Source organism: Musca vetustissima, unplaced genomic scaffold (assembly GCF_032173495.1).
Source record: "Musca vetustissima isolate MV318-11 ecotype Yass unplaced genomic scaffold, APGP_CSIRO_Mvet_v1 utg6303, whole genome shotgun sequence".
NCBI classification, from domain to species: domain Eukaryota; kingdom Metazoa; phylum Arthropoda; class Insecta; order Diptera; family Muscidae; genus Musca; species Musca vetustissima.
The window spans coordinates 205,632-231,702 of record NW_026877935.1 but is presented as its reverse complement, the minus strand read 5'-3'; the positions used below and the strand labels follow the sequence as shown (position 1 = coordinate 231,702).

Below are 26,071 nucleotides of genomic sequence, written 5' to 3'. Positions count from 1 at the left end.
CCTCCTAACTTTCAGTATTTTGGGGGTTTTGGTCGTATTTTTCCACCGAATTGGCTGTAATTTATTATTTTCAGTTCTTAATAGGTACCAAATCTCTCCACAAAAAATTATGAATATAGGTCCATTTTTTCGGGTAGCCCCCATATAAGGTTACCCCCAATTTTCGGTATTTTGGGATTCTTGAGGACGTTTTTCAACCGAATTCGCTGCAATTTGCTATTTTGTAGTCGTATATACTAACAAATCTCCCTACTAAAAATTATTAATATTCGCCCCCTTTTTGGCGTAGTCCCCATATAACCCCCTTTTTATACTCTCCACCATAGTATGGAGGGTATATTAATTTTGTCATTCTGTTTGTAACTCATCGAAATATTCATTTCCGACCCTATAAAGTATATATATTTTTGATCAGGGAAAAATTCTAAGACGATCTAGCCATGTCCGTCCGTCTGTCTGTTGTAATCGCGCTATCTTCTGAAGGAATTGAGATAGGGTGCTGAAATTTTGTATAGGGTTGTTTTGGTACATTTTGTTCTTATTGGGTACTAAATATCTGCACAAAAAATTATGAACATAGGTCCAATTTTTCGGGTAGCCCCCATATAAGGGTACCCCCAATTTTCGGTATGTTGGGGTTCTTGAGTGCGTTTTTCAACCGAATTCGCTGAAATTTGGTACATTGGGTTCTTATTGGGTACTAAATGTCTACACAAAAAATTATAAATATAGGTCCACTTTTTCTGGTAGCCTCCATATTACGGTACCTCCTAATTTTCACTATTTTGGGGGTCTTGATCGTATTTTTCCACCGAATTGTCTGTAATTTAATATTTTGAGTTCCAAATAGGTACCAAATCTCATCACAAAAAATTATGAATATAGGTCAATTTTTTCGGGTAGCCCACATATAAGTGTAGCCCCAATTTTCGGTATTTTGAGGTTCTTGAGTGTGTTTCAACCGATTTCGCTGAAATTTGGTACATTGGGTTCTTATTAGGTACCAAATATTTCCGCTAAAAATTATATATAAGTCCATTTTTTCTGGTAGCTCCCAAATAAGGGCACCCCCGAATTTCGGTACTTTGGGGTTCATGAGCGCGTTTTTCAACCGAATTCACTGAAATTTGTTATTTTGTAGCCGTATATGGTAACAAATCTCCCTACCAAAAATTATTAATAGTCAACCATTTTTAGGGGAAGTCCCCATATAACCCCATTTTTTATATTCAAATAATTATCTGTTTTGTCCGCATTTTGGGTTTGGTTCTAACACTCTGTTGTAATCATATCACATGCGTAGGATATCGATATAAAAAAACTAGAGCGTACGGTTCGATAATGAACTATTTGTAAACTATAGCCCGCATTTAGGCTTAGCCGTAGCCCCTGTGTGGGAGGTACCAGAAGACATGGACCGATATTCCCCAAATTCGGACTTGAACTAAGTTTGGAAGAAATAATAAGAAGGGATGAAATCAAATTTTTCTGATTTGGTCCAAAGAAAAATGGGGTCTACAACCAATATTTCGATGAGGCACATTTTCATCGTGCGAAAGTGTATACACACTAATTAGCCACAAGGCTGAGGGTATAATTTTCTATTAAAAATTGTTGTTTACATTATTGTTTACATAATCGGTTTGTAGAAATGTCGGTATAGGTCCATTTTTGGTATGTTCCCTATATTTTCTTTTCAAGTACCTGCCAGTATATCTATGGTGGAGGGAATCCAAAATTCGGCCCGGCCAAACTTAACGCTTTTTCTCTTGTTTATGTTAGCTCTTCTCTGAACATTGTTTCTGTTGAAATTTGTCTACTGTAAATATTGCTATCAATCTGTCACTATCAATTTATATGACAAACAACAAAAAAACCTTCCTACCCAATGAACCAGCACTCCAATGTCAATTGTTTAACATTTGCCTGTCTCAAGTATTACATAAATAAGTGGAGACCTCGACAGATCAAAATATAACAAAATATTTATTTACATAAAAATAAATTATAAAACAAATTGACGGGTAGTGAAAAAGAACTTCAACATCACATTCAGGAATTAAATGGAATAAATTGAACATATAACATACGACTGTGTAAATAGGTAAGAATGATACAGTATTCCCGCATAATTTGGCAATTTACAAGGACAACGTTCCGTAAGAAATGCGATTAGCAGAGGTAGACTTCTGCATACTCTTACCTAGAATATTATATCCGTAAATTAGCAAAACTTTCTCCAATTTATCAGTTTTATTAGGTTGATTCAGATCATTGTCACTCTTTGTTCATCTGGAATCTCTTGGCAATCCAGCTATTATGCTTATATTTGCCAAATATTGTATGTTTCGTCCGTTCGTTGTCATTCTTTGCTGCTTCCTGTTCTATGCTCTGCTATTGGTTTCTCCTTCGGTTAACTCATCTTTTTCACATTCATTGGCTGAGGAGGTTCGTCAAAGGATGGTTGCAATGACTTCAATGTTTCACATATACTCTCGAAGGTATTCTATCCATTTTTCAGGATATATTCGGATCTCTCGATCTCTTAAAAACCCCAATCCACAGTTCCTCCTTCGTGTAAACCTAGATGGAGGAAACATTTTATTCGAATAGAAGAAAAAACATTTGACGACAACGTTTCGTGACATTTAATCAGTTGAACAATTAAAAACCAATTAACATCGAAGGAATGTATTACATAGCATTTAATTGAAATTGAAAACAAATTAACTGAAAACATACTGTATACCAAACAAACGTTGTAAATTGCGAATTAAGGGAAACGTTACGTATTTTGCGGTTAAAACCTTGAATTTGAATTAAAATAGTTTTCTTCTGTTGCAGAACATATCGGTTGAGTAATTTACCCGCAGTTGGTAGTTGCTGGTCTTTTTCACTTTGAAATACAATACATGTGTAAGAATACGGTTGTTATGCTTCATTGTTGTTGGCTTCGTTAATACCTCTTTAATGCTCGAATGTCACACTTTGAAACAACAGAAACACGATCCGACTGGACTACAACAATCGCAAAGATGAAGAGTATATACAGAGTTTAATTAATAAGGTGTTATCGGGACTATTATTCAAAAAGGTGAATCACAGTATACTGAAATGGAGTAAAGTAGCTAGCACGTTGAAATCTGCTCGGTACAAATACTTGATTTGAAGTATGACCAATAATTGGAACCAACTCAGAATAGATATTTTAAAAGCAGCGCCCGCATTTTCAATCAGTACTTCTGAAGTACAATTCTAGTGATAATCTTACAACTTATCAAGGTATTATTTTTTTAATTCCGAATTTTAAAACTGAAATCTACGAAAATTACTTTGTTCGAACTGTACATAAATCAACAATGAACCGCTACCAATTTTCATTTATGGTATAAAACAAAAAATAAATAAAAATAAACCAGTAAGGAAAGTAGTAAAGTCGGACGGGGCCGACTATATGATACCCTTCACCACTATGGGTATATTAAGCAGGACTATAACATAAAAATGGATGAAAAAAATGTGATATTTATCTAAATGTGAATCTACCTAGATCTATCCATAAAGTATGTCAATCGACTTCAAACAAATATAAATAGGTCATCCGTTGGGCTATGTCTGCACTTCTAGAAAACGCAACTACGTAATTCTATGCTCAATTTTTTAAGTTGTGCAAAATTTGATGTCAATCTGACTAACATGAGGAGTTTGATGCCCAATTTACTAGAGATCGGGCGAAAATATATATGGAAGCTCTATCCAAATATTGAGCGATTTCAAACAAACTTGTCACAGGTTAGGTTATACAACTTTCAGAACGTTTTATTCCAATTGGTTCCTTAGTACGTCAATTACTTAAAATCAATCTATAATAAAAGGGAGCTATATCTAAATCTGGACCGATTTTCACGAAACTTGGCAGACATCATTCTAGGCTCAATTAATTACGTTATGCCAAATTTCGTGCAAATCGAAGGATATATAGGGACTTGGATACACCATTTACATGAAATCGGACGAAACTATATATGGGAGCTATATCTAAATCAGGACCTATTTTCACGAAACTTGGCAGACATCATTCTAGACTCAATTCAGAACGTTATGCCTAAATTCGTGCAAATCGGAAGATATTTAGCGACTTTGGTGGACCATTTACATCAAATCGGACGAAACTATATATGGGAGCTATATCTAAATCTGGACCGATTTTCTCCAAACTTGGCAGACATCCCTCTAGGCTTAATTCAGTACGTTATGCCAAATTTCGTGCAAATCAGAAGATATATAGGGACTTTGGGCACTATTTACATGAAATCGGACGAAACTATATATGGGAGCTATATCTAAATCAGCACCGATTTTCACGAAACTTGGCAGACATCATTCTAGACCTAAATGATTAGGCTGTACCAAATTTCGTGCAAATCGAAAGATATATAGGGACTTTGGGGCACCATTTACATGAAATCGGACGAAACTATATATGGGAGCTATATCTAAATCTGGACCGATTTTCTCCAAACTTGGCATACATCACTCAAGGCTTAATTCAGCACGTTATACCAAATTTCGTGAGCATACAACGTATATTTTATTTTGAAGTAGGTCTTACAGGCATTTTTGTTGAAGTAAGAGCACGTTAACCTCCGGCCTTATCACTCGTCGTACTGGGATGGGTTTGGAACTTCAATGCCTTCACTTCAGCTACACTAAACTATTTTAATATTCGTGCTCAATAGAAGGGGGAAGAGATAGAATATAGATAATTTGAAATTTTACATCACACGGTGTCATAGTTATAATGGACTTTTAGGTGTTTTCGTCCATTTGCCCTCCCTCCTGATCACAGAATCTTTCCATCCGGTAATAAAATCTGTCTCTGTGATTCCCAATGTTGATGGAACCTTCCTACCGTACCTTGCTATGGAATCAAACTAAAGCAAATTTACTCAGAATCAAACATCATAAATTTATTATAAAATAATTCTACCATTATTCGTATATAATTAAATCTAAATATCATCTATCAAAATCCACATAAATAGCAAAGATAAAAATAATGACATACATGCCAATTTATCTTGTGACCTTATTGATAATAATTTGAATTCCTAATAATAATTATAAAAGAAGAAAATGGTAAGGTATATATTCTTGAAATATATAAGAAACTATTACCCATCTTAATGTACGGTAAAGACAGAAGATACAATTCATTAAATAAATATGCCAGCTGATCATAGCAGCAGACAAAGCAAAAAAATCAGTAATAATGTTACTCACATTAACCATCAGCATGAAATGTTAAATTAATCGCAATGTTATCACTTACAGTTTATAATCTTGTTTGTTCCTCCGACGAAAGGCCTTTCGATGAGAGTAGCTGTAAACGAGTAGTATGTGTGGTTGGATGTGAGTTACATTCTCTTACAGAGTGCTGTAATTTTGATTTACATTGATAATGTTGCTAGTCGTCTGGCAACAAATAACCTGCAATACGCTTATCATTAGATTGTTGGGCATAGTAAGATACATAACATTATCAACATTTAGCCAAGATCACAACCCAGTATTTTCTTTTGTAAAAAGTGCATTCAGTGTATGTATGTCACTGATATATATTTGTGACTGCAATTATGTAGCTTAGCTGTGATCTTGCTAATGTTCACAGATCTTAATAAAGAAGAAATATAAAAAGTACAGGAAGAAACATGCAATTACACAGTGCAACTTATTTGGTGGGTAGAAACACAAATATTTAATTATTCATTATTAATCTTGGTAATTCACCACAAATACTGGAATTTATAAAAAAAAAGTCGTAGTTTAACACATAAACCAAATTATTTTGATTTTTGATATGTAGATTTTTATACACACGATACACTCTTGCCTACCAAATAATACATTGCACTGTCAATTGCTTCACTAAATTTTGTATTTTAATTAGTTACGATCGATATAACATTGGTGTCATTGGTACACTTTCTGCAGCCTTATTTCTGGAGCTTAATCGCGGGTACTGCAGCACTTTTCTATATGCAGAATGCTCTCGTAAGTGTATTAGCAGTCGGATGATTACGACAAATTCCACGCTTTCCAGCTTCGCAATTCTTAGTCGAACTTCAGGAGATTATGAACTTTCCAAAATTTCTTCTACAGGTTATGCGATGATAAAATTACAGATTTGTTTCAACTTTAATAGCTTATATTCAATTAACTTTGCAGCACTACTTTCATCACGCTTAAGCTCACTTGCTGATTTTACAACAGAAATATTCTTTCGCTAATTTTTCGTTCTTCTTTGTTCGACACTACACTCTGTTCAAAGATTAAAAGCAAATTGAAGGTACTGTTGGAGAGCTGTGCAAGGTGATCAGAAGTTTACGGAAAAAAACCAGTATTTTAGGGCTCTGTATGTATTTTTGTGTGTGTAGTGCAGAAAAAATAGGTGCCAATCTGACAAAGAAAAGAATACGATAATGTTAACTCTCAATTTAATTGAGAAATTGACAAAAAAATCTTACCGCCGTAACGATTTGGCACCAGCAAAAAGAATTTATACAATTTGAAAATAAATCGCACTTATCAATCGCAGCAAAAATTTATATTTTAAAGTGAGCTATTAAAAAAATGATTTATAACCAATCTATAAGAATTGTTTAGTTGGTCAACTCACCAGTTAAAAATATGGATTACTAAGAGTATAAGTGAATAATTAATATCCAATACACATCAATAGTGTTAGGTATACAAAAATTGGAAATATATTTCACTTGAAATACCAAGTCTTAAAATCTTCCTTGGTGAATAGATGACGGCAAAATGGACGAGAAGTGTGATTTTCCTATCCTTCAAACCTATTTAAAGATGCCATTAAAATTATTGGTTACCAAAATCGTGCTACATAGCCAAACCAAATTTAAAATATTTTGCCTTCAGATGGCGTGATGGCTGTTTATCGAACAACAAATCATGATATGAATATTTGTTTGATGGCTGAAAATATCCTGGCAAGCGCAACTCTACATTCCCCCCTTCCAAAATCAGACATAGGGAATGTTTTCATTTCCGGGGCTGATAAAGCTTGCCATAAAAGCTTAGTTGTGGAAATCTATTGACGAATATCTTTAGCGTGGTATGTGCCGACCGGGTTACCCTTTAGGTCCTCCAGCTCATAATAGCTATTCCCTATTTTCTGTCGTATCCTTGCTTTCAAGAATGTGGGTGCTAATTTGGCATTATATCCCTGTTCGAAATTGCTTTGCTTGAAGTTTCTTCTATACACTTCCTGACCTATTTTATAAGAAACTTCCCTAGATCGCAAATTATAACTCCTTTCATTTCTATGATACTGCTTATTCATAAGCTCAGATGCCCGTCTACCTACTATATCCCTAGAGTCGTCTTTATTGAACCGAATGGAACGATCTTCCAGCATATTCAATTGCCGAATCAAAGAATAGGTAGAACCATTGGTTACCATATTTTGACCGAAGGCAATATAGTACGGTGAGGTACCAATAGCAGAATGAATTGAGGATCGCAGCGCACAACATATGCTGCTAAGGTGCTCATCCCAATTCTTCTGGTCTGGCTTGACATATGATTTAATAGCCGATAAAACTGATCTGTTAACCCTCTCCGACGCATTAGATTGGGGCGCATGCACAGCTGTATAAATATGGTGTATTCCATAGCGCTTTAAAAGATCATTGAAAACATTAGAGCGGAATTGGGAACCATTATCCGACACGATAGATTCAGGTACTCCAAATGTGTGGAACAGGTCATCTTCCATATATTTTACTACCACCTCTGCTGTAAATTTCTTCACAGGTTTTAAGAACGGGAATTTAGAGTAGTGGTCAAGTACTATAAAAATACCAATGTGACCGGATTTCGATCTGGGATAAGGACCCAGGAAATCGACGTAAAGTTTTTGGAAAAATCTATAAGTCTCGGAGGCTTTACCCATAGGAGGTCTTAGAACTGTGTTGGGGTGTTTGGTAGTTTTGCATATTTCACAATTATTGATGTATTCCTTCACATCTGCTGCCAAGTTTGGCCAATAATAGTATCTCCGAATTCTTGCCAAGGTCTTGTTGATTCCACTATGCGCTGATAGCGGTTGGTCATGCGCTTTATACAGAACATCAGCCACTAGCTCTCGGGGTATCCATAACTTCCAGCATAAATCGTCATGAACTTGTTCCCCAGTGGCATGTTCGGTACGGCGGTATAAGAATCCATCGACAACTTTAAGATCGGGAAGGTTATCCAGATTCTTTTCAATTTTATTCAAAAGTTCCAGGTATTCCTTGGATTTAAAATGGATGGATTCCAAGTCAACAAACAAACCACAATCTCTCTCGATTTCGAATACGGTTCCCAGAGCTGACAGGTCTTCCGTATTGGCCCTTGAAAGCGTATCAGGGACTATGTTTAGAGTACCACGCCTATGCTGAATGCTAAATTTGTACCCCTGCAGTTTAAGGGCCCACCGAGCCAGCCTTGTGCTAAGATCCTTCTGGGACATGAGCCACTTTAATGACGCATGGTCAGTAATTATAGTAAACTCATGTCCTTCGATATAGGGTCTAAATTTTTGAACACTCAGCATTGCTGCCAAGCATTCCTGTTCGGTAACTGAATAGTTGCGTTGGGCTTTATTGAGCTTCTTCGACATAAAGGCGATAGGAACCTCTTCACCCTCCGCATTCTTCTGCACCAATACGCTTCCTATTCCTGTCCTGCTAGCGTCACAGTGTATGTAAAACGGCTGTGAAAAGTTTGGGCTATGCAGAACAGGGGCTGAGCTCAAGTGAGACTTTAAAACTTCAAAGGCTTTTTGAGCCTCATCCGTCCATACAAATTTTTTCTTGCCTTGCAGCAAATCAGTCATAGGGGTGGTAATAGAAGCATAATCCCTAATAAACTTCCGGTACCAACCGGTCATACCCAGAAATCTACGAACCTGTTTAACCGAGCGAGGAGGAGGAAATTCCGTAACAGCGGAAACTTTTTCAGGGTCTGTTCGAATAACACCATTCCCCACGATGTGACCTAAATATCGCACCTCAGGAACACAAAAATTACTTTTCTCCACATTGATCGTTAGACCAGACTCCCGAATCCTTCTCGCAACACGTCTGAGAACTTCGAGATGCCTTTCGAACGATTCCGAAACAACCAGAAGATCGTCAAGATAGACGAACACTTCCGTCCTAAGGTCCGGGGGTACCACCTTGTCCATCAAACGGGACATAGTTTGGGGCATTACATAAGCCGAAAGGCATGACTTTGAAGTGGTAAAGGGGTCTCCCCGGGACGGTGAATGCTGTCTTCTCTCGAGACTTCTGGTCCAAAGGAATCTGCCAAAAGGCATCCTTCAGATCCAAACTAGTTATGAATTCAGCCTTCGGGAGCCTACTTAAAATGGCGTCTATCTGAGGGAGGGGATACGCATCTCCTACTGTAACCGAATTAACTTTTCTGCTGTCCAAGCACAGCCGATTCTTTCCCGGTTTCCTGTGAAGGACAACGGGAGAGGACCAAGGGCTGTTGGATTCCTCTATCACGTCTAGGGCTATCATTCTGTCCAATTCCTTGTAAATCAACTGCTCAATAGCTGGGGACACCGGAAAATGGCGTTGCTTTATGGGCTTAGCTTCACCCGTATCTATAGTGTGACATAAAATGTCTGTTCTACCAAGACCCTCCACAGCATAAGAAGGAAAAAGACGAATAACTTGGTCTAACTGCCGTTTCTGAACATTCGACAAAGGAATCTGACCAGAGACCTCCGAAATTCCTATATCTAAATTACCACCACCGCGACGAAATTCTGGAGGTAATAAGTTGTATTTTTCCCAGAAATCTATCCCTAAGAAAAGATCCCTATCCAAACTAGGAATAATAAAAATTGTGATAGGCTTTTTGTCATCCTTAAACGTGATTAAGGTTTCTACAAAACCCAAAACATCCTGTTTCTTTCCGTCTGCGGTTCGAACAGCGGATTTTAATTTCTTAAATGGAGCTTTAGAATCCAAAAATCGTTGAGCTGATCCAGCTCCAATACAGCTAATAGAAGCCCCTGTGTCCAGGAGTCCCATCATCTTACTGCCAAAGAGCTCTACCTCAGCGTATGGTCGCACATCAGAGGGATTATCCAAGATCGAAAAAACCAGTTTACGCTTGAAATTCCTAACATTTTTCCAAAATGATTTCATACGATTGGAGGATCTGGAGGTTTTATTTCCATTTTCCCCAAATATTCTCTCTCGGGCAATTTCATATTCCCTCAAGCGAACATGGAAAGGTTTAGATAAAGGTGGAGTTTTTGAGTCTGAATTAAGGTTGTCACATTTGGTCGAATTCATATAAGTATTAGTAGAGTTTCTATAGCAGGTTTGGTCAATATTGGGTTTTTTTAAGATACTTATTCCAGATTCAATGATCTGGTTTGGTTTATTGCACTCTTCGGTGCACTCGCATTCCAGTTTTTTGACTTGCAATTGCTGCAGTTCGGTTTATATGTGTCAGGGGCGCCACAACCATAGCAGAAAATGGTGCGGTCAGAAAGGCAGTCCTGATAGCGATGCCCTTTCTTCTGGCAATTCCAACACACTAAACTAATGGCTGATATTTCCTCACTAGACACATCTCGAATATCTACATTGTCTAACTCTTCTGCGTCTATTTCTGAAATTCTTTTCGCAACTGGGGTAGGTTTTGGCATTGCAAAACCATGCCTTCGACGCATATCTTGCAAAAAGAATTCGCGACGACGACATGTGTCTCGCAGGATTGGCAAAGATTTTATTTCGAGATTTAAAATCTCGTGCTGGATTTCGGGAAGGAGATTTCGACGAAGGATTTCCACTAAGACATTCTCTGAAATAGGAGTCTGAAGGCGATCAGTAAGAGCGACAATCGACTCGTAAAAGCAATCGAATGATTCATTCGGCTTCTGTTTTCGCTCCCTGATGAGTTCTCGTATGTCAATATCGGTTCTTGAGTCTTGATATTGCTCTTTGAGAGCCTTACACATATCACTCCAACGTATGGCTGGTACTGAGCGATGGTATCGCCAAAACCAGTCATTGGCTTTACCGTCGAACAGGGAACTAGCGTTACCACATAATAACTCAAAATTACCTTGTAAGGTTTGAGCCGTCAAAGCCTCAACCCTATATATAAAATTATCGACTGATAATCCGTTAAGTCCGCCATTGAATTTCAACTTCCAATTGGACATCACTTGGAGTACCTTGTCCGGACGGGATTGAAGGTCAGATGAATGGTTTGTTCCAAATCCAGAAACATTCAAACCTGAGTTACCTGGATTCGTAGGATGCCTATTAGGGACATTATTACTATTAATATTGTTTTCAGGATGAGTGGTAATACCGAATAACTCCCTAAACGTACGATCCTCAACTGCAGGAAGAGTCTGCATTTGTTGAGGTGACGTACTTGGCTGTCGAGGTTGGTGACGTGGAGAATTGTTGGACATAAGCCTAGCCATACTGGCTGCAATATTTCTCTCGATCAGCTCAGACATATGCACACTAAAAGAAGACAATTGGGTGGTGACAATATTTGTTACGAGTTCAGTAATTCTCTCAGTCGAACTAATGTTAGGAGCCGTTGTAGCATTAGTATTACTAGTACCACTCTGAGTTCCTAATGATTCATCAGCAGCTGGAGTAACAGCTGACCTAGCCTGTGCTCGTGTTCTCACCTGAGAAGTACTAGGGGTCTGAGATTCAGCTGATATCCTGGCGTTGCATATCGGACAGAAAGGTCTTGATTTCACGCAAACATCCAGGCAAGCTTTATGGAAAACATGATTGCAGGCGGTTTTCTGTAGTAATGTGTTTGAAGATATGGCTTCCCCACAAGCATTACAAGCAGGGTGGCGATCGCTCTCTGATGAGATAGATTTATCCCCAGCGTTTGTAGCCATAATTTAAAATCGAGGTAAAATCAAAAGATGAGAACAACAACGTTAAAATATTCAAAGAAATACCAGATGTGTAGCAATAATAATTTAGTATGCGATATAAATTTATCAGGTATACCGACGATATTTGCCTACAAAATATTCGAAACAATCCAATTATACAACAAAAATTGAACAATCCTATGACAATTTGAACAGATAATTAGCTCATCGGTATGTTGTTGGCAACATGAAATTATTGAATAAAATATTTTTCCAAAATGTTACTAATTTTATGTTAATTTACACCAAAATATTTATGGAGTAAAATTTTAATGTTTCTGCAATACTATAATGATGTATTATATTTCATATCCAGAATATTGAATATAAATATAGAAGTAGAATTATTATGTTTTTTTTTAATTCCAAATTCACAAAACCCTCTCATTTGTATGATCCCAACAAACTTTATAAATTCTCTAGCCAATAACTATACATCTTAAGTGAATTTAATGTGAATGTTTGCAGATAAATATAAAAATTATATAACTTGTTTGATTCCATAGCATTTGGGAAAGGAAAGTTCGAAACAATAAAGTGACAATCAATGAAATGTAAAATAAATCAAAAGAAAGTTGCAGGATAGACTAATAGAAACCACAATTTGGAATGGTAACAGATCACGTTCCATTATCCAACATTGTGAAGTAGACATTATTAACCTTGTGTTATGTTGTGGTCAGAACCAGCCTTTAGCCAGAATCTGCATTCCATGCAAACAAAGAGCAAAGATCAATAATATCCTAATAAAGAAGCGAAGGGAGATTTCTCCAAAAATCGGTAAAGACAAAATGATATAATCTTGATTCGTCTCTAATCCATACTCATGAAGAGGTACTCTTAAAATGAGAAAAAATAGATATATAAATTGAAAAGGATAGATAAAGAATATAAAATTTGTGAACCCAAACCAAATATCTGAAACTACACTAAAATAGTGTAATACTAAGAAGCTGTTGTTTTCCTTAAAATTTCCTGATTGGGTCCCACGTGTTGGGCGCCAAAAATAATTTATTATGTAGCATACAACGTATATTTTATTTTGAAGTAGGTCTTACAGGCATTTTTGTTGAAGTAAGAGCACGTTAACCTCCGGCCTTATCACTCGTCGTACTGGGATGGGTTTGGAACTTCAATGCCTTCACTTCAGCTACACTAAACTATTTTAATATTCGTGCTCAATAGAAGGGGGAAGAGATAGAATATAGATAATTTGAAATTTTACATCACACGGTGTCATAGTTATAATGGACTTTTAGGTGTTTCCGTCCATTTGCCCTCCCTCCTGATCACAGAATCTTTCCATCCGGTAATAAAATCTGTCTCTGTGATTCCCAATTTTGATGGAACCTTCCTACCCTACCTTGCTATGGAATCAAACTAAAGCAAATTTACTCAGAATCAAACATCATAAATTTATTATAAAATAATTCTACCATTATCCTTATAGAACTAAATTTAAATATCATATATGAAAATTCACGTAAATAGCAGAGATGAAAATAATGACATACATGTCAATTCATCTTGTGACCTTATTGATAATAATTTAAATTGATAATAATAATAATGAAAGTAGAAAACGGTAAGGCATAGATTCATTGAAATATATAAGAAATCTAACACCCACCTTAATGTACGATAGAGGCAGAAGATACAATTCATTAAATAAATATGCCAGCTGATCATAGCAGCAGACAAAAAAAAAAAATCAGTAATAATGTTACTCACATTAACCATCAATGTTAAAATAATCGCAATGTTATCACTTACAGTTTATAATCTTGTTTGTTCCTCCGACGAAAGGCCTTTCGATGAGAGTAGCTGTAAACGAGTAGTATGTGTGGTTGGATGTGAGTTACATTCTCTTACAGAGTGCTGTAATTTTGATTTACATTGATAATGTTGCTAGTCGTCTGGCAACAAATAACCTGCAATACGCTTATCATTAGATTGTTGGGCATACTGAGATACATAACATTATCAACATTTAGCCAAGATCACAACCCAGTATTTTCTTTTGTAAAACTGCATTCAGTGTAAGTATGTCACTGATATATATATTTGTGACTGCAATTATGTAGCTTAGCTGTGATCTTGCTAATGTTAACAGATCTTAATAAAGAAGACATATAAAAAGTACAAGAGATTCAATTACACAGTGCAACTTATTTGGTGGGTAGAAACACAAATATTTAATTATTCATTATTAATCTTGGCAATTCACCACAAATACTGGAATATATAACAAAAATCGTAGTTTAACACATAAACCAAATTATTTTGATTTTTTTATATGTAGATTTTTATACACTTGATACACTCTTGCCTACCAAATAATACATTGCACTGTCAATTACTTCACTAAATTTTATATTTTAATTAGTTACGATCGATATAACATTGGTGTCATTGGTACACTTTCTGCAGCCTTATTTCTGGAGCTTAATCGCGGGTACTGCAGCACTTTTCTATATGCAGAATGCTCTCGTAAGTGTATTAGCAGTCGGATGATTACGACAAATTCCACGCTTTCCAGCTTCGCAATTCTTAGTCGAACTTCAGGAGATTATGAACTTTCCAAAATTTCTTCTACAGGTTATGCGATGATAAAATTACAGATTTGTTTCAACTTTAATAGCTTATATTCAATTAACTTTGCAGCACTACTTTCATCACGCTTAAGCTCACTTGCTGATTTTACAACAGAAATATTCTTTCGCTAATTTTTCGTTCTTCTTTGTTCGACACTACACTCTGTTCAAAGATTAAATGCAAATTGAAGGTACTGCTGGAGAGCTGTGCAAGGTGATCAGAAGTTTACGGAAAAAAACCAGTATTTTAGGGCTCTGTATGTATTTTTGTGTGTGTAGTGCAGAAAAAATAGGTGCCAATCTGACAAAGAAAAGAATACGATAATGTTAACTCTCAATTTAATTGAGAAATTGACAAAAAAAAATCTTACCGCCGTAACGATTTAGCACCAGCAAAAAGAATTTATACAATTTGAAAATAAATCGCACTTATCAATCGCAGCAAAAATTTATATTTTAAAGTGAGCTATTAAAAAAATGATTTATAACCAATCTATAAGAATTGTTTAGTTGGTCAACTCACCAGTTAAAAATATGGATTACTAAGGGTATAAGTGAATAATTAATATCCAATACACATCAATAGTGTTAGGTATACAAAAATTGGAAATATATTTCACTTGAAATACCAAGTCTTAAAATCTTCCTTGGTGAATAGATGACGGCAAAATGGACGAGAAGTGTGATTTTCCTATCCTTCAAACCTATTTAAAGATGCCATTAAAATTATTGGTTACCAAAATCGTGCTACATAGCCAAACCAAATTTAAAATATTTTGCCTTCAGATGGCGTAGTGGCTGTTTATCGAACAACAAATCATGATATGAATATTTGTTTGATGGCTGAAAATATCCTGGCAAGCGCAACTCTCCTACACAACTACCATTGTGTTCTTTGTTTCCCCAGATCTATATTCCGTCATATGGCCCCATAAATAGTAATCGATCTTCATCAAAATAGTCAGGCTTATTTTATGGCCAGAACCCTTTCTGTTCTTAAAATTTCGTGATGTTCGGGTCATAATTGTGGCCTCTAGAGGTCCATCATTAGCAAAAACAATAGGCGTCTTTCTTGGTCAGAACCAGACCTATATGCAATACATCTGGTAAATAACTCTATCCTGTATCGTATTTACAAACTATAATTGACAAACGGATACGTGTGGATGTCTGGATCGATTCAGCTAATCGAGATATGACAACATCGTTGTATAGGATATAAATAATTTTCTGCAACCGATAATCCTCATCTTCGAACTTGATTTAGGTTTGCAAGAAATATCACGATATACAAAGTTTATTTATTGTTGGTCTGTTCCCGTACAACAAAAATCTACTGTTTTAACTACGATAACAAATTTTCCTCTATGATATCAAAACATTTTTACAGACTAGTAGATTCTTGCAGTACGGGAACATACCATTGTATGGTTTTTACGTTCTTTCCCCCAATCGATAGTCTAAATAATTAATTAATCGCAACATTGACAACACTGTTTCTCCTTATTGTCATCTCATATCATCTCCATCAGTTGTCAATTAATTTTCTGCCGGTCGGTCGCGAACTGAAGTCGCTAATCGTTAAAATGTAATTTAAGGATAAAATACGTTAAAATATTGTGGAAAAATGTGTTAAATATAATTGCGTGATCATTATAAATTACATATACATACATATGTATGTGAAATTTAAAGTTTTTCTGTAATAAAACATCAAGAAATTCATGTTTATTTTTGGCATTCCAATTGGATTGTCATTCTTGTTGTTCTTTTGCCTACGAGTGTGGTGTAAAACAGCCGTGTGTGTGTGTTTTGTTGAGAGTTACTGCTCTCAGTCATTTGTTTTTGTTTTTCGTGCTTTTCGTGGTCGGAAGTTCTTTCGTGCCGGTGTCCATACTGATCTCTCGGTCGTTTTGTCAATCGTAATAAATAATCGAATTTTATGATTGTAATGTCGTTGGTAGCTCGGAGACACCGAGCTACCAAATGTCGTTTCTCCTGATTGTCTCCCGCCTTATGTTGCCAATTGTATTTTTGGTTCTCGGTCGCGAGTTGTGTTCCTCAACGTAAATATGCAATTGAAGGAGATGTTCAATTAAAATATTTTGGAAAAAGTGAAAATATATATGGTTATTGTTGTTACTTTTTGCCCATGCATTATTTGAAATACGCAGTTCGTGTGTGTGTTTTAATGAGAGTTTGTCAGTAATTTATTGTTGTCCCTCAGCAATTATTTGCAATAATCTCTTTCTTCGATATTTTAAAATCTTGTGAATATCTAAATATGCGATAAAGTGGTTTTCGATCATTTGTTGAAGAAAAAAATTTTGTTTTAACAAAATTAATTTATTTTCGTTTAAAATCTTTCTTGATGCATATGCATATCAAAATAAATGTGTGTTGAATTGTATTGTGAATAGTTTGTGTATTTCCGTTGTTGTCTATCAAATGACCATACCAGTATTTTTCTTATTGGATATTAAAAAACGGCCCGGAACCAGAAATTAGTCCAGTGTATTAAAAGGTAAGTGTCGTCTATTTTCCTTTATAATTATTATAGTACAAAAATGCTCATTGATTCTGATGAAGTTGCGTTTTGTGAATGAATTTTATATATCGAGGAAAATGAATTGTAAATTAAAATTACTTTTTTTTAAATTATTGCTCAATACATACTTACTCTTAATATATTTTTAACAAATCTGTGCCTGAGTTAATACACTAATTTATTAACACATTTGCTGAATTTAGGCATTACAAATCGACGTCTGAGTTTAGTTTTCTAAAAATTGTTTTTAAAAAATCTACGTATTAATTTTTTTAATATTTTAAAAATTCGTAAAACTTAATCTATTGTTTTGAAATTATTTACAAACAAATTAAAATAATTTTAAGCCTTCAACATTTTTTTTACTACGGTATAGTTGAACGGGGCCGAAAATATGACAACTACCACATAGCTCTCAATGTCTGCGGATCTATATTCCTAGCATGGGAAATATTAACAACATCAACATCTTCTCTGTGGCTCTTTTCTGAGTCATGTTTTCATATTTAAAAGATTCAAATTTTGTTGTTTTACACAAAAAAGTTTTAGTTCATATGAGCCACTAGATATTGACCGACATTCGAATTAGTTTGTCAGGTCACTTTCCCCATGGAAAATTTGTGATGATCAGTTGATAATCGTGGCGTCTAAGGTCACTAGAAAACCAGACAAAAATAAAGTTGTCGGTCGATTTCATCGCCGATATATTATCTGATCATCATCAAAAATTGTAGGTGCCATCATTGGTCATAACCGGAACCTCATTTTAAAAAAAGTCACCAGTGCTATATTTCCACCTTCTAGTGTGGTAATGATACTACTAAGCAACTACAGAATACGTAGATACCTGTACGTATTTAAGTATAACTCCCACATCCAAGCCCATACAGCAATATAATTGGTATCATTTTAAAGGTCAGGCCTTTTGCTATGTTTCACACAAAAATTTTGGCCCATTTGAACCTCTAAATATTGACCGATATTCATCAAAATAGTTATGGTAATACTTTGGCTAAATCCCCCTCCCCATGTAAACTTTCGTTGTGTTCGTGTCATAAATGTAGCCTCGGGAGCAACCAGAAAAGTAAACAAAAATAAAGTTTTTGATCCATTTCGTCCTCTAAATATTAATGGATCATTACCAAAAATAGTAGAAGCCTTCTATGGCCAGAACCCGTCCAACATTTTGTGACCATAGGTCCATAACTGCGGCCTGTATAGTGTTTACATATTATAATGTACAGCCGGACGGATGTACACATATCTAGATCGATTCATCTAGTCGAGATATTACAATTGGTATACTAAAAGGTGGGTTTGTGATCAATATTTCGCCGCGTTGCAAACTCTTGAGGCTAAACAAATAAATAAATATCCAGGTAAAATAGTTGGGTGGGGTATGAAAACCAAATCCTAAATTTAAACCTTGAAAAATATTCAGGAGCGTTGGGATGCAATTTGTATTTTGTTTGTTGTTTTTATAAAACAAATTATTTATTGGTGGGGAAAGTGTGGTATTGTCCACCTACCTCTTTGTGGACAGGGAAGGGAAGACTATAGTTTCGGATCTACTTTCCCTAGGATATACTTTCCCTAGAAGGTATTAATAGCTTCTTTACAAAAACCTTTTATACCCACATGTCTCTTGTAAAAAAGCGAGGTACTTAGCTAAGCAAAGAATTAAACTGCATGAGAATTTCGCTGATACCTCACTTTGAGGATAAGAAGGCATTTGTATTTCAAAAAAAAACTTTAAAATTATTCTTTAAAAATTGTACGTCTAAATTAAAGCATAGAAAAATATTTTGCAAAAATTTACAACTGAATTTATGTCATAAAAATATTTTAAAATCCACTTCTAAATTTCAGCCCTGAAAAAGGCTCTAAATTTATTTTTAAAGCCTTGCAAATATTTTTTTAGTCTGAATAAGCCTGATTTTAACGTCTGAACACTATTTTTTTAAATATTGCTTGCATATTATAAAAAATAACAAAATTGTTTTAAAACAAATCATTTTGTTATCATTTATTATTGTTGAATACTTTAAATGATTGGAAACTTTCATTAACACCTTGTTGTTGATGTTGCTATTTAGACTATAAACCTTTTAATGACTTTTAATACAATCTTACTTGATTATGTTATTTTAAAAAATGTGCTCCGATATTTCCAAAAAAATGTTTTTATCTCTTTCACAACAAATCAATAACATTGCTTCGATACAAGTTCACATTTTCATCAAGACACATCACAACCGACCGCACGTTTCCAATTTCCTTCCATGCCAGACATTGTTGTTTGCAAACATAGCCGAAATAAATTTACATGATTTCCTCATTTTTAAAATTCCACAGCTTCTCGCTTCGGTCAAATACAAAATAAACTTTTCTGTACAACTCGACAGGAACAATTTTCACTTTGAATCGAATTTGACCCCATAAACCACAAACAATGCAGCAAACACAGAAATGGTTAAATTGTGAAATAGGAAAACTTATTTAGCCAGCACCACCACATCTTCTCTTCTTCATCGCCATCCACTTCTTAGCCAACTATCCAAACATTCAGAAACATGCACAAACAATTCCGAGTTGGAATATAAAAGTAGAGAATAAACCATACAAATAAAACCATGAACAAATGGTAAAGAAAAACTTGAAACAGGCAAACGAACAAACACAAATAAGAACAGCAACAACACCAGTAATTGTAGAATATAAAATTACGCTCAGACATCATAAATAGAATTGCATGATGCAAATAAATGCCACATATGATCAGGGATGGATTTTGGCCTTATATAAAATAATAAATATTAAGTTTTTAATACACCGGTGCGTATAAGTGATGCCACAACGTATACGCCTTGAGATATATATGCACCGTTACAACAATTTCCAATAAGAATTATTTTCCACTTATATTCTTTAGAATATTTTCATACATCTGTGAAACCTACATTTCTCTGTAAGCTATATATTTCATTATTATTCAAATAAAGGCCCTGTTTTCTGCGCCCTCCGAGGGTCAATGCTTACATTTTGCGATGGCTAACTCAAAACTTTTGATATGCGTACCAGTAGTGACTTGACTACAAACACTTACACACGCAGAAACTAAGATAACCGAAGATCTCCTGGCTGCTGTTAACAAAATGAAGATACCAACAACCATAACCAGTCATTGTCAGACAGTAACAAACGAACAAACAAACCAGTAGCCAACAACTAAATACAACAACTTGTGTCGATGTTGTTGTTGTTTTATTTCTATTGTTAGTTGTGGTTGCACATACAATTTAGAAAGTTTCCGACTATTCCGCAACAGTAGCTACAACAATTTAAATTATCAAACAATAGCAATTGACTTTCAAAAACAAACAAAATAATAAAAAAACGAAACGATATTAAAAACAGACTGACAGCTGTTGAATATGATGCGGAAATATTGTCCAGGTGAATAAAGGAAATATTTTCAGGGAGGAAAATTTGGCAGTAAACGAAATTGCTATATGCCGGGAAAATATTTGAAGATTGGAAAAAAATATAAAAAGGAATAGTTTTATGACTACAGAATATCTCTCTGTACATCCTTTTCATTTACAGAAGACCTTCTATAGAAGGTGATAACCTAAATATGTCTGACCAAGAAGATCCCTATTGCTTTTGGTAATGATCGGTTTATATTTAGGGAATGATGATGTTGGATGTGTTTCTGGTCGCTCTTGATGACCCGACCCAATTATGACCCGAACACCAAGAATCTTTACACCAGGAAGATAATCTGGCCAGAGAATAAGCATGGACCCAGGCTTTTGAGGGAAAAATTACAAAATTTGTATTCTGTGGTGTATATATTTACTCCTGAAGGACATAGATCCGAGAAGTTGATAGGATATCATTCATACCAATAATATTATGGTATGTAGGTTGGGAAAAATATATCCATTATATTTTCGTCGATAAAATCGGAGAAATGATCGAAGTTTACCGGCATGTTAGCAGTCGTAACATCGCCCAAAAGCTAAAAATCTACCATAAAACTGTTTTAAACCATTTACACAAAGTTGGATTAAAAAAAACTCGATTTGTGGGATGGATTGAATTTTCATCTGCGAAACCTTGATCAAACGGAATGAGATAGACCCATTTCTTAAACGGATGATGACTGGAGATGATAAATGGATCACATACGATAACCCTGTGCGAAAATGATCGTGGTCAAAGAGCGGTGAGGCTCCTCAAACGGTATGCGTTGCTACCAAATGTCCAACGCTAAATTCTGATCTCTACTGTCAACAACTGGGCCGTTGACCAGAAACGGCCAGAATTGGCTAACAGGAGAGGTGTCGTGTTCCACCAGGACAACGCTAGGCCACACATATGTACAGTGACTCGCAAGAAACTTCGGGAGCTTGGTTGAAAAGTTTTAATGCAACCGCCATACAGTCCGGACTTGGCACCAAGCAATTATCAAATTTTTCTTGCATTGCAAAATTTCTTTATTGATAAAAAATTGGTATCTAGGGAAGATTGTGAAAATCGACTACTAGAGTAGAGAGACTTCTATGACTTCTATAAAAATAATGGATTTCTTTTTCCCCAACCTATTATAACATATATTTCTATCTATGGAAAGCTTATTCTGTTCATAAAACACTTACTCCAAGTAAAAATTACTTCTTCTATAGGGACAAGACCTCTTCTTATTATTGAATAATTTTTTTTATTAAAAAATTACCTATCCATAGAACATCTTGAACCATAGAAACCCAACCTCCTTTATTCACATGATTTCTCTTCTATTCATACAATACCTCGTCCATCCTTATGAGACAAGTTATATCCATGGAAGACGAATTTCATCATAAGAAAATCTCTCCGATTCATAGAAGGCCTGTTCAGTTCATAGAAGTCCTGTTATATCCATAGAAAAGTTTTTTATATATCAACTCGACTCTTTTATATCCATAGAAGTGTTCTTTTTATACGCTTCACTATGAGGTGGACATTTAAATAGCACGGCTTATGGAGGGTATAAAAAGTTCGACCCTGCCGAATTTAATGACGTTTTTACTTGTTTATCTATTAAAATATCTACTATACTTATGAAAGATCTCTACCATCTAAAGAAAAACCACTCTGTCTGTGGTAGACTTTATCCATCTTTATTTTACCCCTTAAATCCATAGAAGACCTCTTATATATTATAGAATACATCTTCTATTCATGGAAGACATTTTCTGTCTATAGAACAACTACTTTAAATAAAAATAATTTATTTTCTCTGCCCAAGACATCTTCTTACCATATTACCTATTTTAATAATTGAATATCTATAGAAAATTTCCAAAAATACCTCTTCTATCCATATAACATCTCCTTCAACCATAGAAGAACGATTTCCTTTATTTACATTATTTCTCTTCTATCCACAGAAAACATCGTCTATTCTTATGAGACAACTTCTATCCATTGAATACGAATTTCACCATTAGAAAATCTCTCCGATTCCTAGAAGGCTTCTTCTATTGAAAGAAGACCTCGTATACCCATAGAAGAGCTCTTTTATTAACCAATTTCATATTTTATATCCATAGAAGGGGGTATGAACAGCTCGAGCAGGATATATAAAATACTAGTAATCGTTAGTAATGAAGGAGGGGTACTTCACTTAGGATCATAGGCATTATAGAGCGGTACCGATATAAGGGGACTACATATGTCAAAACATGGGGCCGTCATAAATGGCCAGCTATGCCATTTTGATAGAAAGATTTGACAGCCCATGAGAGCCGTGATTAATATATAAGCTTCGGTGAAAATTTTAAGGTGTTGTAAACTGAATGACATAGTTAATATACACTCCACCTTATGGAGCTCCAGATGCGAACATTTGGTTGTTGATGTAGCCACCCACCATTGTGGAAATAGTCCTCCTCATCACTCAAGGTGATTTTTTAAAGGAATTGCGTATAATTTTCATTGATGATGATTGTATGCCGGCTTGCATTAACCTAACTTTATAAACCTTAAGATTGGGGTATTATAAAAACCCCATGTTTTGACATATGTAGTTTCCTTATATCGGTACCGCTCTTTAATGCCTATGATCCTAAGTGAAGTACCCCTCCTTCATACATGGCTCACAAAAAAGTGGTCCCAACTGATTTTAAGTATTATGAGTACCCACATCATAGTGGTGGGTATTACATGTTCGGTCCAGGCGAACTTAACTTCTACAATTGTTATAAATTATTTTTTGAAATTTATCGAGCATATCCATTCTCGTATTCTTAGTGAACGGTACCACATAATTCATTGCAAAATAAACTTAAAGACATACCCTCGTCTACTTTTTATATAATCTAAACCACATGCTAAACTTTATGTAGTGCAAATGATTGCGGTAACACAGTCATTGTTATCCTTTTGGCAAAGAAATTCTGTAACAATGCTGAAATGAAATCAACAAAAACTATACACATGTGTGCAAAAAGCTTATCATGTGTTTGTAAAGAGCGGTCTTTGCGACTCTGATATTGCTTCTCAACTTCGTTGCAATGAATGGATTTTTTTTCGAATGACCCACCTTCGTATGGCAACGAAACAAAAACAGACAACATATAGACCACGACTCTCTAAGGAATACCTCAATGATTTTGCTTCTGCTGTGGTTGTTGTTTTGCCAGTTTAACATTATAACAATGTAAACAATAACATTTTAGTTTGGATAACACGAATACCTGGCTTTTGCTACCGCACAAGAAACTTGCATTTTTTTCGTTCAGTTGACATTGATAATGGTTTGGCGATTTTAATCTAAAAACAAGGTATGCGGGATATGGGTGTGTTCATCTGGATTAGGAGGTATTTGTTTAAACAAAAATAAATTAGATTGAACTAAAGAAGAAGAAAATTAACTGAGTTTGATTAATAAACTACAGGTTCTGAAAGATAAAACAAATTCTATACAATTAGCAAACAGATATAGATATTTGTTTTCAGTTTTTTATTTAACTTAATTTATTACTTTACAAACAATTACTTAAAACTATCAAACAATATCCTTGTTCTTTAATCCTTCTCTTCCGTCACCAATTTCTCCTGTTCGGCCATATACATTAGGGTCACCTTAATGGCCGATCGTTTCTTTACGCTTTCCTCTCGCAGAACATCACATTCTTTATTTAGAATTTTGATTTTAAAATCGGCAAATTTCAATGCTTCCTCTGCGGTGAATGGTATATATACACCCTTTCCAATATCCACTAAAATCGTCTCCAAATCATATACTTTAGCTTCCATAAAGATGTTACAACCAATATTCATTTGAGTTTTATAGCCATCGTCGAAATTGTCACGCATCGTTTGTATTGTATTTTTCAATTGTATATATTCCATAATTTCCTCATTATATTGTTGGATGTATTTTTCCAAATGCTTTAAATCTTCTTTCAGATAATCGTTAATGAATACCTCGAGATTTTCTGTAGATAATTTTGACATTTTGTCCATCATCTTTGGTCAATTTGTGTCAATTTGAAGCTGTAAAAGAAAAATTGGAAACTGTTATTGTGGGATCTCAAAAAATGGGATTTGTTTTTATGCTAATGACAAATGTGCCCTATTGCATTTTGGGTTTAATAGCCAACATGTATTTGGGATCAATCCGAGTCGTTCAAAAATTTTGCTGAAAATACGTTTGTTTTTTAATATCAAGCTAACAGACTACGATTCGAACCTAATAATTATCATTACCAAGCCTAGATCAAGTCCGAAGATGGACCCATTTGTTCACACCTTCTGGTACCACATCGTAATATTTTTACCTATCCCAGATCGAATCCAAAGATTGGACACATCGGCCCACTCCTGCTGGTACCTCTCCCACAATGGATCAAAATTTTGAAATTTTGTTAATTCTATAACAATGGAGTTACCGCCATAGAGTCCGGACTTGGCACAAAGCGATTTTCATAGTTTTCTGGCATTGCAAAATTTCTTTAATGATAAAAAATTGGTATGCAGGGAGGAATGTGAAAATCGACTGCTAGATTTTTTTTTTTTTTGCAAATAGAGAGCAGGACTTCTATGAGAGAGGCATTATGATGTTACCTTTAAAATGGCAACAAATCATACAACAAAACGCTGCGTATTTGCTCAAATCGGACATTCCGAAGCATGATAAATAAAGTCCTATAGTTCAAATAAAAATAATGGATTTCATTTTCCAAACCTAATATTAGAAAATATATAGTACAAAATGGGTATGATTTTCCTAACGTTCAGCCCATATTTTTCCCAACACCCCGTTTTCTAGGCTTTTGGGTTTATGCCAACTTTAGAGGCTCCACTCGTGTTGCTTTTAAATTTCTATCGTAAGTAGTCCACATTACATTCACATACACATTAGGTGAAGGGAATTCACACTGCCCGAGATCTGCGCCTTGAAACCAAAATATTTAGTTTAAAATGGATGCAACAAGAGCTACTTACGGTAAATATTTCAAAATGTTGCGATTTATATTAAAATCGGCATATGCTTATCAAGTCACCTCTTGTCATTTGAGAACTTAAGGCTAGCTGATAAACCAATAACAACGATTTAATTATTTATTCATGTAAGTCATTATACCCACCTTTTAGCAATAATTTCCCGAAGACAAATATTAATGACAAATAGTCCGGCTTATTTTGCAAAACAAAAACAGAAATTATCTCGAAACACATGAAATGTTTATTTACGAATGTACATGCAAAAGAAATGTCACGTTTGTGTTTGTAGAGTGGTCATGTCTCAGCAAAATATTTGCAAGAGTTGTATTTCCATTGTATTCACAATGGAGAGACGTCCGTAGTTTATGTACTGACATATAGATGGCGGAGGAAGTTACCAAATAAATCGATGTAATATTT

The 26,071-nt window shown here is 35.1% G+C and overlaps 1 protein-coding gene across 1 annotated transcript; it reads right to left on the bottom strand.

Moving 5' to 3' along the window:
* Positions 1-24,229: 24,229 nt before the first annotated feature.
* LOC133322657 (protein UXT homolog) lies at positions 24,230-24,661 on the bottom strand. Its single transcript, XM_061531621.1, has one exon. The coding sequence runs from the start codon at positions 24,659-24,661 to the stop codon at positions 24,230-24,232; it is 432 nt and encodes a 143-aa protein (XP_061387605.1).
* Between the last annotated feature and the right edge of the window lie 1,410 nt (positions 24,662-26,071).